The sequence below is a fragment of the Coloeus monedula genome, assembly GCF_965178545.1.
Source record: "Coloeus monedula genome assembly, chromosome: 11".
NCBI classification, from domain to species: Eukaryota; Metazoa; Chordata; class Aves; order Passeriformes; family Corvidae; genus Coloeus; species Coloeus monedula.
This window is the reverse complement of record NC_138791.1, coordinates 14635631-14650474: the sequence shown is the minus strand read 5'-3', so window position 1 is coordinate 14650474 and position 14844 is coordinate 14635631. Positions and strand designations below refer to the sequence as shown.

The 14844-nt window shown below is 48.2% G+C and overlaps 1 protein-coding gene across 1 annotated transcript in view; it reads left to right on the top strand.

The window, feature by feature from the left end:
- Window positions 1–14844, top strand: part of PRICKLE2 (prickle planar cell polarity protein 2) — a gene marked incomplete at both ends in the record, with an annotated part of 107373 nt that overhangs the window by 77318 nt on the left and 15211 nt on the right. Inside the window, 3 exons of the mRNA XM_082288524.1 lie at window positions 11006–11119; window positions 12849–12986; window positions 13630–13833. Of these exons, the coding sequence (XP_082144650.1) occupies window positions 11006–11119; window positions 12849–12986; window positions 13630–13833 (456 nt within the window). The remainder of the gene's footprint in view (window positions 1–11005; window positions 11120–12848; window positions 12987–13629; window positions 13834–14844) is intronic.

The following is a 14844-nucleotide window of genomic DNA, read 5'->3' as shown; positions in this document are numbered from 1 at the left end:
TGTGGATGTGATTGGTAATTGAGAGGGGGGGAGACAAAATACCTCCAGGATGGGATTTCTTGTGGCTGTGCAAGGGAAAGGATACAGACGTATCTAATGTTTCACTGGGCAAAAAGCAATGGGACTCCAGTGTTTCCCAGGGACTCAGTGCTTGTGTTCTGCCCTCCTGGACTGCTCTTCTCTGTCCTAAGTCCAGGGCAGACAGTCAGCTGGTAGATTAGTCTGAAAAATGGGCCAAAAGCTTTGTGGTTTGAGTTTTTCAAGCATGATGTTTATGCCTTACTGGAAGGAATAGCTTAAATAAAGCTCAAGTCTCTTGGTATAGGACTGAGTGGGATGGATAGACCTCAGTGTGCTGTGTGGAGCATGCATTGATTCTGCTCCTTCCAGTTTACATGATTCCTTTGATTTTTATGCTGGTTTTTTATATGTTCAACTCAGAACTTAATTTGCAGTGGAGATTGCAAAATTAGCTTAGCCTTGATAATTGCAGTATGATATGATATGATATGATATGATATGGCAATAATATTAAACTGTGTAAGGAGGCTAGGAGAGGGTGGAAAGCTTTCATTCTTACTGCCATAGTTGCTGTCCTTTACTGTGTTTTCCTGTGCTTTTATTCCTGGCTTAGAAATTTCCTGAAATATTTTGGTACCACCCGTAGGCGATAAATATTATCTGTCTGATTAGAGAATCTAGTTGTTTGGTGGCTTGTTTCTTTTTCTTTTCCTTGTCTTTATAAGCCTCTCTCAGTGCTCACTTGTAACTCCACAGCACTTTGTGTTTCATTTGGTGCCATCCAACCATGCAAATCAGGCAGCAGCCTTGTTTTCTGTCACCTTCCTTATGTCAGAGCCTCTCTTTTTGCCTCACAGGAGGTACAAGATGTGGGGTGTGGAGAAATGCAGATGGTTCTGAAGTAGCTCTGCTGGTCCTTCATGCTGTGGCAACATGAACCACTTGGGTTTGAGGAGTCCTGTTGGAGGACCATACCCAAGCTGGTGCCACCTGCTGTCATTGCTGTTTTCTGTCCAGGCATGTTGGCAGTTTCTGGAGCCCAAGCTGGCCCATGTTCCTGTAGCTTTGGGTGGAAATACAGGTATTTAGTGACAGGTGGCACCTGACCAGGTAGCCATGGTCTTTAATGAGTACATCATGGCATGGGCAGTGATTGAAACCCACTTTCAGCATCGTGGTGACATATTTCAGGAGACCCGTATGCTTCTTTGATCCCTCAGGTGCTCTTTAAGTGTGGCTTCAGGGAGTTTGGGTTGCCCAGGAAGAAACAGAAGTCCATCAGCTCTATCTGTAGCTACTGACACCTCATGCATTACCCAGGTTAATGTATTTTTAGGTTCTTTCAGCATCTATTTCTTGCAGAGGTCATGGTGCTCCTCGATCCAAATGCTCATTTTCTCATTACACTCCCCAGTCTGCATCACTGGCCTTTCAGCAAATTTGCCACTTCAAACCTGTCTCTAATCACTATGGAGATGAAGAGCAGCCATAAGCAGAGCCAGAGACAGGCACTGAAATCCATCCAGCAAAGCTCATCTGCCAGCCCTTTCATGAGTTTTCACGTGTTAGATGAGCCACTAAGATGACAAAAGCGTTGTGTGACTTCCCTGGGCTGTGCAAGAGCCACACTGCAGGGCTGGGGGTTGTCCCTGGGTGAAGAGCAGCATCCTGAATGTCAAGGAATCATAGAATGGTTGTCCTGTGGCTGTGGATGCCCCACAGTGCTGGAGGGGCCATTTACTTCCCATGGGGGTAGGAGACACCTCTGCAACAATTCACTGGGGCCGTGTAAGTCTGCAGACATATGTGTGCCTTTTTGGTCAATGAGTCAGGTGTGTGCACATGATGTGGAGCCTCTGCAAGGCTGGTGCCTGCCACGGAGCAGCTGGTGGGCTCTACTCTGGCTGAGGGTACTGCTGTCAGGCTGGGAGGAAAATAACAGGCAGGGAATTTTTCTCTTCCTCCTGCTGTTTTGCTGATGATTTTTTTTTTTTTTTTTGGATGTGAAACAGATGAAATGAAACAACTTCTTCTGCAATATTCTACCTTATTAAAATCTCTATGCAGTATATGAACTGGGGAGGTAAGTGTTCCCCTGAAAGACTAATGCAATTTTCCTATTTTACTTGGATGACAGCCTTCCTACCTTGCTGTTCTTGGGAGACAGCACTCATGTCTCACTCAACACAGCAATTTAGAGGATTTCAGTGGGGAGGAGCTGGCCTGCGAACATGACATTGTTTTTTGGCAGTGTCCACACATCATTTCAGTATTTGGAGAGTCCCTTCAATCCAAAGCTTAAATTATTGTCATCTAGATGGGAACCGACTCAAACCTATAAGGTCTCACTGTATTCCTGGACACTAACTCAGGCATCAGCTGGTCTGTGGTACCTGTCACTAGTGAAAATCATGTTGGTTACTCAAAGCCCAGTACTAAAGACAAAAAAAGCATTGGTCCGGTGTGCACAGATACTGATCCAAACATTGTAATGAGGAGTGGAGCTGGACGTTATCCCTTATATTATGGCTCATCAGTGTGTAAGACTACAAAGGGCTTGACTCAAAAGCCATAAATGCAATCTATTTCTAAATATGTTTATAACACAGGCATTAGGATAGTAATTTAAAAATTGATAGCACCCCTGAATTAAGGTATGATGAAATTTTTTCTGGTAAACCAACTAAAATGTATGACATGTCTGCTCAAGAAAGAGGGGTGTAAACTGGTAGGACACTGGAAATGTTATTTCATTGGGGAGTACATGAGCTTAGTTTGTCCAACTTAGCAAATTGAGAGGTTATGATCCCTCCCTGTTCATTAGAGGGGGAAAAGAAGTTATCCAAGCTCCAACTTTAGCCCAAGAATGTAGACATGAACTACATTCAGGCAGGAAATTGGAAGAGGTTTGAAACCATCCGAGGTGTAAGGCTCAGCGACAGCCTGCCAGCCAGGAGAGCAACAGGAAAAACCCAGGACTGAGCTCCATAAATTACAATGTGATAAGGAAATAGGGTTTCTTGTAGCTGCAATTAGCTACACAGGATGGCCAGGAGGCTTCTGTGGGGTCTAATCCCACTTGGATTGGACCTCAATGAGGAGTTGTCTTACAGCAGAAGAGGGACTTCTCTTCTGGAAGATAGGGATGCAGATGGGAGTGGCAGAGGTGGTTTACAGAAGCAGGGGACATGGGCTTTGAGGGCAGATGCTTGAAAATAGGTCCTTCTGTGATGTGTTTTTCACATTTTTAGGCAAGGCATGTGTAAAGACATGTGAATGTGCAGCCTTGAATTCTTTGGGCCTGTGGTTTGGAGAAATCCAAAGGGGTTATAACATGCCAGCTTGAATTTCTGAATACAAGGGATTTTTTAGGATTTCTGTCTTTATTATGTCTCAGTAATAGAGCAGCTGGTTATGGGCAGAAATTTCCAATTAAACAAGAGATGGGGCTCTACTTCAGCTGCGGTGTAGCTTTTTGTATGGCATGCCAACATCTGAGAACCTTACATGTGCCATAAGAACTTAATTCCCTCTTGCTGTCAACACAGTTGCTCTGGTTGAGTCCCTTAAAAAGTTATGAAAATCTCATCTGAGCTAAAATTATCAGCATGAAGGTTCAGGGGACCATTTTTCTCTAAGGCAGCTGTTAGAGCTTGGACCTCAAGAGCTTTGCAGTGGTGTGAAACTTGTAGCTGTCACAGGGAACTTATTCAGGGTCTAACATACACATTAATCCCTCTTCTGGATCTTTTGCAAGACCTGTTGCAAGGGCTTGAGTTATAAAACCTCTAAATTTCATCAGTTGCTATTCAGGTCACAAAGTGAGCAAAGGAGAATGGAGATGAACCTACACTGAACATGCCTTTACACCTTACATAAAGATTTTCACCATTCTGGTGAGGTAGAAAGTACACTGTCTGGGCCAGCCATCTCTGGGGTGTGTGTCTCTCTTGTGCCTGTGTGTCACAGTTGTTGTACCATCTTGTTCTTTCTTGAGCCCTCTGAGTTCTGTTTTACTGTTCTACTCCTCAAGAAGGCTTGCATGAGGCAAGGAGTAAAACAGACCAAAGTGACCCCATGCCCCAAACCTGTGTAGTAATGGGGAGCAGACAAGCTAATTTATTACTTAGTAGAGGATGGACAGAATGCCCAAAGAGCTCTACCTTCCTGGTAGACCCTGATCCTGAGAGCAGAGCAGGGTGGATGGAAAGCTGAGGGTGCTGAGGAGAAGCTGTTACTTGTGTACCCTGCTCCCAGGAGCTGCAGCTGCCTCTCATTTTGCCCCCTTACCCATGTGCACGCTGGAGTATTTTACCCAAAAGCTGCATTTCAGCACATTTTGAAAAGCTCTCCAGTTTCACTTTGAGGTAGCAGTAAGTCCATCACCTTCCCAGTGAACTCTCTCAGTATCTAAATAGCCATGCAGTTAACGGCTCTTATTTCAAGGCTGGAGCTGTCTAAATCCAGCCTCCAGGCATCGGACTGTGCCGAATGCTTCCCAGCTGCTGGATGGAGCAGCAGTCCTGCACACAGAATGCTTTTTCTGCATGTGATGCCAGTGCTGCGTGATTTGGGGGCAGCTGGGGTGAGGTAGGAGGTCCTGGAGCTGTTCCCCCTGCCCTGGAACAGAGTGGATGGAGGAGTGTGAGCACATCCCATGCTGCAAAAAAGCCCATGGCAAAACCATGTCTGGACTTTTGCTCCGTTTCTGTATCCTGGGGTGTTGTCCTGATCATGGTGAGCCAATGGAAGCTGTTAAAATTACTTAGTCCTTGAACAATCTTATTATCAGGGAGGGAATCTGCTACTTTTGGTGGGCCATGGAAAGCAAACCACTCATCTGACATGGTTTGCTTGATTCTGAAATTTGAAGCAGATATGTGGTGGTCAGCAGAGGTGAGAGGCAGGGAATGGAAAACAAAACTGAAAAACCCTGGACTACCCAATAGAAACTTCTGGAGGTTTATTCTAGTGTGCAATTACAGCTTTTCTGTGTTTCAGTGTTAGGCTAGTGTGCTACCCCATGCCTTAGAAATCCAAGAGCATGTTAAGTGCACCCAGGGGAATGATCAGTGATGATCAATGCAGCAGATGATCATTATCATTCCTGGTGCTCCAGGGGACCCTGAGTCCTTCATGGACCTCGCAGCATAGACCGCTCTGGATGCTGTTGAAAGCGCTGATCTGGCTCTTTTTAATCCAAATTCAATTTCTGCTTAAAAAAAGAAAAATAATGTCATCTACTTTCACAAGTCTAAAACATGTGGATGTAGGGCCTTCATTCAAATGTTCCTCTTTGATGCCAGCAGGAAGCAGCGCTTCCGCGGGATCTCTTACAGACCGAGAGCTGCTCCAAAGGCTTGGCAGGAATGGATGTCATTCTTGACTGCGGAGCACAGCGCTCAGATGCCTCAGCTGCCGTTAGCCATGGGAGAGGAGCGTGCGGAAAGCCGCAGAGCGTGCCAGAACAAATAGCACTTAGAAAAATTATTTTTCCTTTGTTCCCTGCCCTTGTCCCTCTGACTTAGGAGCGGGTTTCCAAGAGCAAACCCAGCGTTGCGGGATGCCGGACTGCCCGGCGCCAAGGATTGCATCTTGCCTCCCACTGCTGTGTATTGGCACTTGGGCACTCACAGATCTGGGGGTGATGCAGGTCTGCTCCCAGCTGGGGCTTTGGGCTCTCAGGGGGTGCTCTGGATCCCTCCAGGGTGCATGCCTGGCTGCATCTCCATGCTTGACAGACCCAAACAGCAGTTCCCACTCTTCATTTCAGAGCATCTGACCTTGCTGTAAGGATTGTTTTGCTTCAAAAAAATAAATCAGTGCTTTGTATCCTAATGTCCTTGGAAAAGGAGGACATGCCAGACTCAGGCCAAAGCACACTGAACCCGTTTTCCAGGCTCACATGCTGACATCTGTGGAGCTTGTGTGTGAGTCGACGTGTACAAGCACTTCCAACATTTCACAGACATACTGGGAAAGTTATTTGCATGTGGTTTGTTTGGGATTTTTCCCCCTTGCTTTTCCAAGAGAGGCCAGCAGGAATGAAAGACATACAAAAGCATCAGGTTTGTTTCTCTGTCAATTTTAAGTGCTCATTGTAAAGGATCATTAAAGCCTGACGTGTGCTGTTCAGAAGCCGACACTGGGGAGGAGCAGGCAAGCCACAGGAGCAGCCCTGCTCGCCCAGGCCAGCACAGGCTTGTCAGAGCCACTGGCTGCCTTCCTCCCTCAGCAGCCAAATCCCATGGGAGTTTGCATGCAGCAGTGAGCCAGGTGAAGAGGCCACAGCTGAGCTCACATGCATCAGTGTGCCACCAGCTCCCGGTGCTGCCATGGGACATCCCTGGGTGTCATGGAATGGGCTGCTAGGGCTGTGGTACCCTGGCATGTTCCCAGGGGAAATGATGCTGTCCTGGGCATGGGGCAGACATTGGGGAATGCTGGTGTGCCTGTATTTTGGACAGACTCCACTTTGTGTGATGCTTTACTGTGCTGTGCCTGAGTGGTGGCTGACTCACCAAGGTCCCTTTTTGGGGACATCCATGTTCAGGCACCCTACTGCACATAGGCCAGCACGTCCTGCCCTCACAGGGCTCTTTGCAAAAGCCTTGCAGTTGGTTTTGCAGTTTGTTTGGTTTCATGAGAGCCAGGCAGGATTGCCCAGCTGGCTGTGCTGGAGCTGTGAGGGCTGAGCAAGTCGGCACCCGCGCCAGGACACCCGGTGCTCCTTTGTAGTCCATCCCAGCCGTACAGTCATTCCAAACAGCCCGGTTTGGTGGGTGCTTTGGGAAGGGGTGTTGTGCTGAGGGCAAGTACAACCAAATGCTACTTCCAACAGCAATTCGTGGCGTAAGAAACACTATACTTCCTCTCCAACTCCTTTACTTAATTGATCAAAGAGATCTGTCATCAATAGCTTGAATTTACAGGATGTTTGCAAACTTTTCCTTCTGGGAGGTGTAAGACTTTGCTCACAGATATGCTCATGTGGGTTTTGTCATTGGTCACCCTCGGACCGCCAGGACAAGCCACAGTCCTGCCTTTATTTAGCAGGGCCAGGGTAGGTTTGTAAACTGTCAAAGTTAAACTGGAAACATACCCCAAACCTAAGAAGATCACAGAACACAAAGGCATTTGTAAACTAATGTAATTACTTTCCTCAGTGCCTTTGAACAAAGTTGGCTCCAGTTTAAAGGCTTTTTCCTACCCTGTTTTTACATTATGTTCTTTCCTTTCTCCTGGTTTATTTCTAATTTATGCCTCTTCCTCCTCCTCTCCTCCCTTTTAGCATCAAGCAGCTGTTAATTTCCAAAATGTGTATCAGTTTTTGTTAGCAAAACTTGGTGTTTGGACATTTTCCTTTTGAAGGTGAGAATAACATCTTGGGAATCTGCTGTGCCAGGTTCTGTGCCTGTCCGAGTGGGACCTCCCTGGGGCAGGATGGGGCTTGCCCAGCTGGCCAGTATCCCATGGCACCTAGCACCCACAGCTGGGTGCCATGTCCAGTGCACTGGCCAGACCATTCCCATGGCATCTGTGACCTCGTGATGTTGTCTGAAGCCTTACTTTAAGTCAGCCTGGTGTTTCAGACTCCTTTGGGATTTCTCTCATCCAGATGTGAGCAGAAGTCAGAGTGAAGAGGGGCAAGTGTGGAAACTGAGGATGAAACCTAGTCCAGCCCCACAAGGGGCTCCTGTGTGTTAGTGATTCTTGTTGGGATAATCACGGGCAGAGCAGATCTGTTGCGAGGGGAAATAGGAAGATGCAGAGCTGCTGTGTTGTACCGCAGAAGTAGTTAATAATAAAACAGTTACAGATACTGCAAGGTTTAAAGGGGAAATATTATTTCTCCAGGGTCATTGCCTGCACTGTTATCCTTATTTGGGTGCAACTTACAGTGCAGAGCCTGTAAGGGCAGTGAGGAGCCATCAGCTGGCACGTGGGGGGTCTGGCCCTGGCCCTGCAAGGCTCACCAGCTACAAGGCTTGTGCGTGCTGCAGCCCAGAGCTGGATGGAGGAGGAGTTAGCATAAAACAGTGACCTTTTGTACAAAAGCAAAGTGCAGACTGAGCGGTTTTAGTTTTCCAGCAAGTTAACACTTTCTTCATGCTTTTTCCCTGAGAAGCCAGATTGATCTAAGAATCCCCTTCTCCTTCTTTATTTTTGAGCATCACATGGGCCTGTGCCAGCCCAGCTGCTCCCACACCAGGTCAGAAATGCTGTTAGCAGCCAGCTGGACACAGAGGCAGGGACACTGGCAGCCTGTGACCCTGTCCCTCCCAGTCTTGGGTCTCTCATCCAAGGAGCTGGGTCCATGCCATGGGAATGGGTGATGCCTGAGACCCTGTTATATGCACAGGCCTGGCCTAATGTCAGCCTTGGCAAGGGGTGTCCTTCTGCTCTTCATCTGCCCTCTGGATGGATCTCTTGGGATAGAAGTGATGTCCCAGGTGAAAGGATCTGTGCATCCCTCTGGTTCAAGTTTTTCCCCAGGAGGGAATGGTGGCTCGAGAAAGCCATTGGCAGGCGTAAGGATTTTCTCCCCATGAGATGTTCCACAGGCACTGGACAGCCTCTGCTCCATCCACTCCATGAGCACTCCTGTAGAAGGTCCCTTTGGCTGATGCGGATCCAAAGCAAACCCTTTCAGGTTATTTCAGGCAACAGAACACAGGTTGGAGCCTGTTGTATTTATTTTGTTTTGCTTCTCAAACCAAATTGCCCATCCCTGCCAAGCTATATTGCTGGTGTGATGGGAACCAGTTCCTGCAGACCTGCTGAGACTAAATGGAAAACTTCCCAACGGAAGCAGGAGTGGAGCTGGGCACGTACGTCCTGCTGGATTGTGCTCTGGGAAGGCAGCACCCAGGCAGCTGAAGGAAGAGCTCCCATCCTTGGTTTTTGCCCAGGGTGAGCGTCTTGGGGCTCATTGCTTTAGGAATTTGGCGGCTCTTCAGAAAAAAAGTAATTTATAGTCTCCACCAACTTCAAGGACTGGGTGGGCAAAAAGACTTCATTGCAAGAAATCAAAACACAAGCTAACCAGTGTGAGCACAGGGCACAGTCAGCAGCGTCTCCACACGTGGGGAATTTGGCAGGAGAAGCCAGCAGGAGTGTGTGCCAGCTGGGCAGGCACAGCATGGCAGTGTGGAAGCCTGGCAGCCCAGGAAAGGGTATGGTATGGCAGGTGGGGCGTTGCCGGGAGATTTTCAACTGCAAACTCTGCTACAGACTTGCTGCATGAACTCAGGGAGCTCATTTAACATCGTGATGCTGCAATCAGTCCTTTGCAATGTGTATATTTGCTACCTTATGTAGCATGTCATATGTGCTTTGATATCCCTGGATGAAGGATGCTCTATAAATGCAAAGTAAGTATTCTAATGTACGTAGTTTGTTTTCTTTTTAACATAACAAAATACTTCGCAGCCGTTCTTTCTTTGACAGTTTCCATAGCTGGTGGGTCTGTTTCTGCTGTGCCTTAGCAAAACAAATTTAGGGTTTTGCAGTGGCATATGCTCAGCATGTTCCTTGGCTTTGCAACATGAGCAGTTCCCTTGTCATCAGCACTGCGGAGTCGTGTGTGGAAATCTGCTAAAATCTCCCTTTCTGGAAAACCTGATGATTGGGAAAGGTGGATGGTGACATCGGTTTGGGGAGGAATCGTAAATTGAGAAAATTGCCGGAGCAGCTCTTGCTCGCAGGTAGTTCTGAATGAGAGCAAAGAGTGAGATGAATGCAGAGCAATTATTCCTGAATAAAGCTAGGTTTGGATAGTTATTCTGGAATAAAAGGGTATTTCTTCCTGTAGAAGATAGCTGCGTATGAGCCACCCCCATCAGCCTGCGAGCCCGTGGGTGAGCTCCCCTGCCAGCCAGCCCTGTGTGACCAGCCTGTGTCCCCATTCCTCCCGGTGACCCACAGCAGCTTGTCATCTGCAGATGCTGTGGGGCTGTGCAGGCAGAGGGGGCTTCTCTGGAGAGAGCCAGCCCAGGTGGTGGTTTCTAGGCCAAAGTCCAAAGCATACAGTGAGGGAAAAAGCTGATCAGAAACCACTGCAAAGGAACTGTCGCTTGGGAAAAGCCCTGTGAAAGCTGCAGGCAGTGCAGCTACTCCAAAATTAATTGCTGAGAGCTGAGGGAGCATCTTGGGGCTAATCCCACCATGGTAAAGGCAGAAAGCTGTATGCACTGCATCTCTCTAGCCAAGAGCAGACTTAAGGAAGCCGGCCAGCCCTCTGCTTCTGCCCAAGCATCTGGGGCTGCAGAGAATCCCAATCCCAGCTGAGCTTTCCCTTACCTTTACCTTCTCCTGGTTCTTCCCAAGCCATTCAACATCACTGTGGCTGCCATTTCAGAGCGGATCCTCAGCCAGCGAGTCCCCTCCTGGTGCTGGCCCGGCCCTCGAGTGCACATCCCAGGTGTGGCAGTCAGAGGAGAGACGCTGGGGTTCAGGGTGTGCTTCCTCTCCAGGCTGCACTGCGCTCCCAGCGCCAGTCACGCCAGTCCTCAGCCTTTTTAATGGCTGATTTTAATTACACACTCTGAGACGAAAGAGAAAAACTAAGCCTTCCACCAGATTTTATCTGCTGTTTATTTCCACAAATTGCTGCATAGAAAAGCCTGGAGGGGTTTGATGGAGGTGGAGGCTCAGATAGCCAGCAACACGGAGACTGCCGGAGCGCAGCCTTTTTAACCTCCCTGCTGAGGCAGGTGCCGACACATCCCCACAGCCGGCGCAATGCTCACGCTATGGAGGCTGACTGAGCAAACGGTAACGCGCCCCCACCTCGCCGGGGCTGCCACCCCTCTTCCTCGGAGGACAAAAGACAACAAACCCGAAGCAGCTCCTGGCTCTGTTTCCCTGCTCAAAATCTTTGGGAAGACCCAGTGCTTGCTGCCTCAGGGGGTGGTGCTGGCCGGGCAGAGGGGCACGGGCTCAGCCAGGGAACTCCACTGCAGTCCCCTCTCTTGCTCCGTAGGTGCACCAGTACTACAGCTGCCTGCCCGAGGACAAGGTTCCCTATGTCAACAGCCCAGGGGAAAAATCTCGCATAAAGCAACTTCTTCACCAGCTGCCACCCCATGACAATGAGGTCAGTATCTAAAAAATGTGCTTGGACGTCAACAGGGCTGCGGGTGGGGAGTGGACGCTCCTCCTGGGGTTGCTTGTGAGAAGCGTGGCTTTCCTTTCTCAAGTCCTTTTGCTTTTCAAGGGGATTTACTTGAATTTCAGTCATGTTGCTATTTAAGTTGCTATATTTGTTCCCTGCTTTGATTGTTGGAGGTGGGGAGTTGATTGTTTTTAAAGTTAAGTTTTTTTAAAATCATCTTTCTTCAGTTGTCTGAAATAAAAGCATTTTCTCAGCCCTTGGAGGCCAAGGCCCTGTTAAGAGTGCCTTAGAATGCTGTTGAGATTATCTAGAGACAGATCCAAAGTTGCAAAAGCCTTTTCCCGTGTGCTGCTTCCGACTCACCTTGGGAGTGGGAGTGAGTGTGCTGAGGAGGGGCTTCAGCTGGGCTGAGCCTCATGAGCTGGGAGAGCCTGGGAGGCCGCAGGTTGAGTCAAAACCAGTCAGAGCAAAATAAACCTTCTTACATCTCGTAAGAATGATGTGAGGCAGCAAAAAGGGTCTGGTCTTTGACGTCCTGATCTCACCAGTGAGAACACTGGCTTCTGGTAACCCACAAAATTTCCCTGTGTAAACGAAAAGAATAATTTTCATGCTACTTTCTGAAGAAGCCGCTCTGGGAAATACATGCAGGTAACTTGTTTGATCTCAGTCAGATTTTAACAAGTTTGCCTGCACGTGGCTGGGTGCCACAGGCACAGCACTGTCAGCATGGGGGGAGCTCCAGGCACAAGGAAGGGGCTTCTTCCTGTACACCCTTGAGCACCAACCTGCCTGCCTGCTTCCCTGGCAGCTGCTGGAAACCCACAGCCTCTGACAGCCAAAAAACATAAGAGTAAATACACACAAGAGCTGCTACTGCAGCCTGTGTTTTCCTGCAAGTTGGACACACAAGTCTGTGTGTATTTTCTGCAAAGTGGCAGATTTTGCATCCAGTTTCCCTTCATGCTCAGTTTTGCTCGTTTGAAAATTCAAGGTGTGGTGGTTGCTCATGTGATTAGCTCTGCTCAGCTCCATGAGCCTTCTCTCCCAAGTAACAGAGGGTGGATTGGCACTGGTGCTACATTTGACCTCCCTGGCTCTTCAGTTGTATTCCCCATTGAAATGCAACCAGCCAAGAGCTAAGACTGCAGGATGGAAATAGCCAGGAAAACCTCAGAGTTTTATAAGCTTCGGGGAAATTGCATCATTTGTTGTTTGTATCCTTTTATTTTACTTATTTCCTTATTACCTTGCAATGCAGAGGTTTTGCAAATGTGCAGACCTGATCCTTTGCTGGAAGAATAGTTCACAAGTCCCTGGAACTCTTCCCGTACCATAATTTGTGCAGAGAAAAGGGTCTGTGCTCTAGAAATACCAGTGGAATATTATGAAGACCTCTGACACAGGAGGCTGATGGAGAAAGCAGGAAAACCATCAGTCCAATTGATGGTCTGGGTGGGACTCTGAGAACCCAACTTTTAAGGCTTTTCTACAAATTGAGCACCTAAAAAGCAACATTTCTCCTGCCCCTTTTTCTCATCTCCGCCTCTTGAAATTCTGACCAAACCCCAGAAGACTGAAGCCCATACACCTTTGTTTCTCCAGCCTCTCCCAAGCCAAGGGCAGGGGTTTGCAGGGCCCATGGAACTGCCCCTCACTGGGCGGTGCGCCAGGGACACCCCAGGCACTGAGCATCACGTGTGTTTTTTAGGTCCGCTATTGCAACTCATTGGATGAGGAGGAGAAGAGGGAGCTCAAACTCTTCAGCAACCAGAGGAAGAGGGAAAATTTAGGGAGAGGCAATGTTCGACCATTCCCTGTAACCATGACAGGAGCCATCTGTGAGCAGGTGGGTAGTGGCTGATGAACTGGTACCTGCATCACCCAAGTTATGTGAAGCACGTCTCCTTTTAAGACAGGCTGAGAGAGTTGGAGCTTTCACCATGGAGAGGAGAAGGTTCTGGGGTGCCTTTAAAACATTTCCAGTACCTAAAGGGACTACATGAGAGCTGAAGAGGTATATAGCTGAAGGGCATATATTGATAGAGGGAATGGCTTTAAACTGACAGAGGGCATGTTTAGATTAGATACGAGAAAGAAATTCTTCCCTGTGAAAGTGTTGAGGCACTAGCACAGGTTGCCTAGGGAAGTTGTGACTGCTCCATCCCTGGAAGTGTTTAAGGCCAGATTGGATGAGGCTTTGAGGAACCTGGTCTGGTGGAATGTAGGGGGATTGGAACTGAATGATCTTCAGGTTCCTTCCAAGTCACACCATTCTATGGTTTAATGAGGCTCATGGGACAAGTATCTGCCCATGACCCTGCCAGGTGTGAGTGCTGGGGTCTGTCAGGGCACCTTTCAGGATATTTGACATGGAGCTGTCAATTCAGCTCCTGGCATTGTGCAGGGAAGTGATTGTGAGAGCAGCTGGTTGGCAATGGGTAGCAGTGGGGTCACCCGCACCCCCTGTTAATCTGTGGCTTTTCTGACAGTGTGGTGGCCAGATCAATGGAGGGGACATGGCCGTCTTCGCCTCGCGAGCGGGACACGGCGTCTGCTGGCACCCTCCCTGCTTCATCTGCAGCATCTGCAATGAGCTGCTGGTCGACCTGATCTACTTCTACCAGGATGGGAAGATCTACTGTGGCAGGCACCACGCCGAGTGCCTCAAGCCCCGCTGCGCTGCTTGTGATGAGGTAAGAGCCAGCATCTGCCACGAGCACTGCTGCCCACTGGGGTGGCACAAGAGGGTTGGGTGGCATTTCCCCTCCATCCCTGACTTTTTCATGAAGGCATACACACCAAGTCTGATGGCTTGGCTTTGCCAAGGGGTCGAGCAAGCTTTTCCTGAGGTTTCAGGTATTCTTAGTTGCAGTCTGCCTAGGACTGTTCTGAGTTAGGACCTCATCTACATGCAGGAAGCTGGGGGGTTTCCATGAGTGTTTCCAGTAGAAGCACAGCCCCCATGCTGTGTGATTTTAGCCCAGCTGGTGTGGTGATCCTCCCTTCTCCTCCATTTCCCCAGAAAAAGCCTGTGATGGGATGGATGCTGTGTTTCTTACAAGTCGGTCATGTCTGAGTACATGCCAAGCTGAAATAGGCTTTGAGAGAGGTGATTAACAGGCTGTAGGAAGCTGAACAAATAGAATACAAAACTAATATAGAAAACCATACAGAATCACCTCTGAGCACTTCTCAATTGTAAATCTCTGTTTAAAAGGCTGGTGAAGGAGATTGCTCAGGTTTTTAAAGTTATGAAAACCATAGTGTGGAAAACTGTATGCACTATAAAATACCACGTTCCATCTTTGCAAGCATGTAATAGTAAATATCCAAGGCTATATGCACTTCAAATATAAAGAGCATTGATGTATGTGTCCAATTAAATTTGTAGTGTTACCAGTGAAAAACAACCCCTAACCATTCGACTGGCTCTATTTCTTCGTGGCTTAGGCTGGGTAATTTTTTTTCATGTACTTTTTATCCCTGCAAATTTTCATTTAATTCTTTCATTCAGCTCCTTCAGCATGCTTTTTTCCCCCTAAAACATCAAGTGCTAATTGTGAGAAACAGTAATTCAGGGATAGGAGGATCTGCAGGGGAAAATTTTTGGTGTACCCTGTGCCAGGGTAGAGAAACAGGGAGAAGATCTAGGGCTGCTGGCTCCCTTGGCTTGGCTTTGGGAGTTGAGATAGGGTGGGATCTGC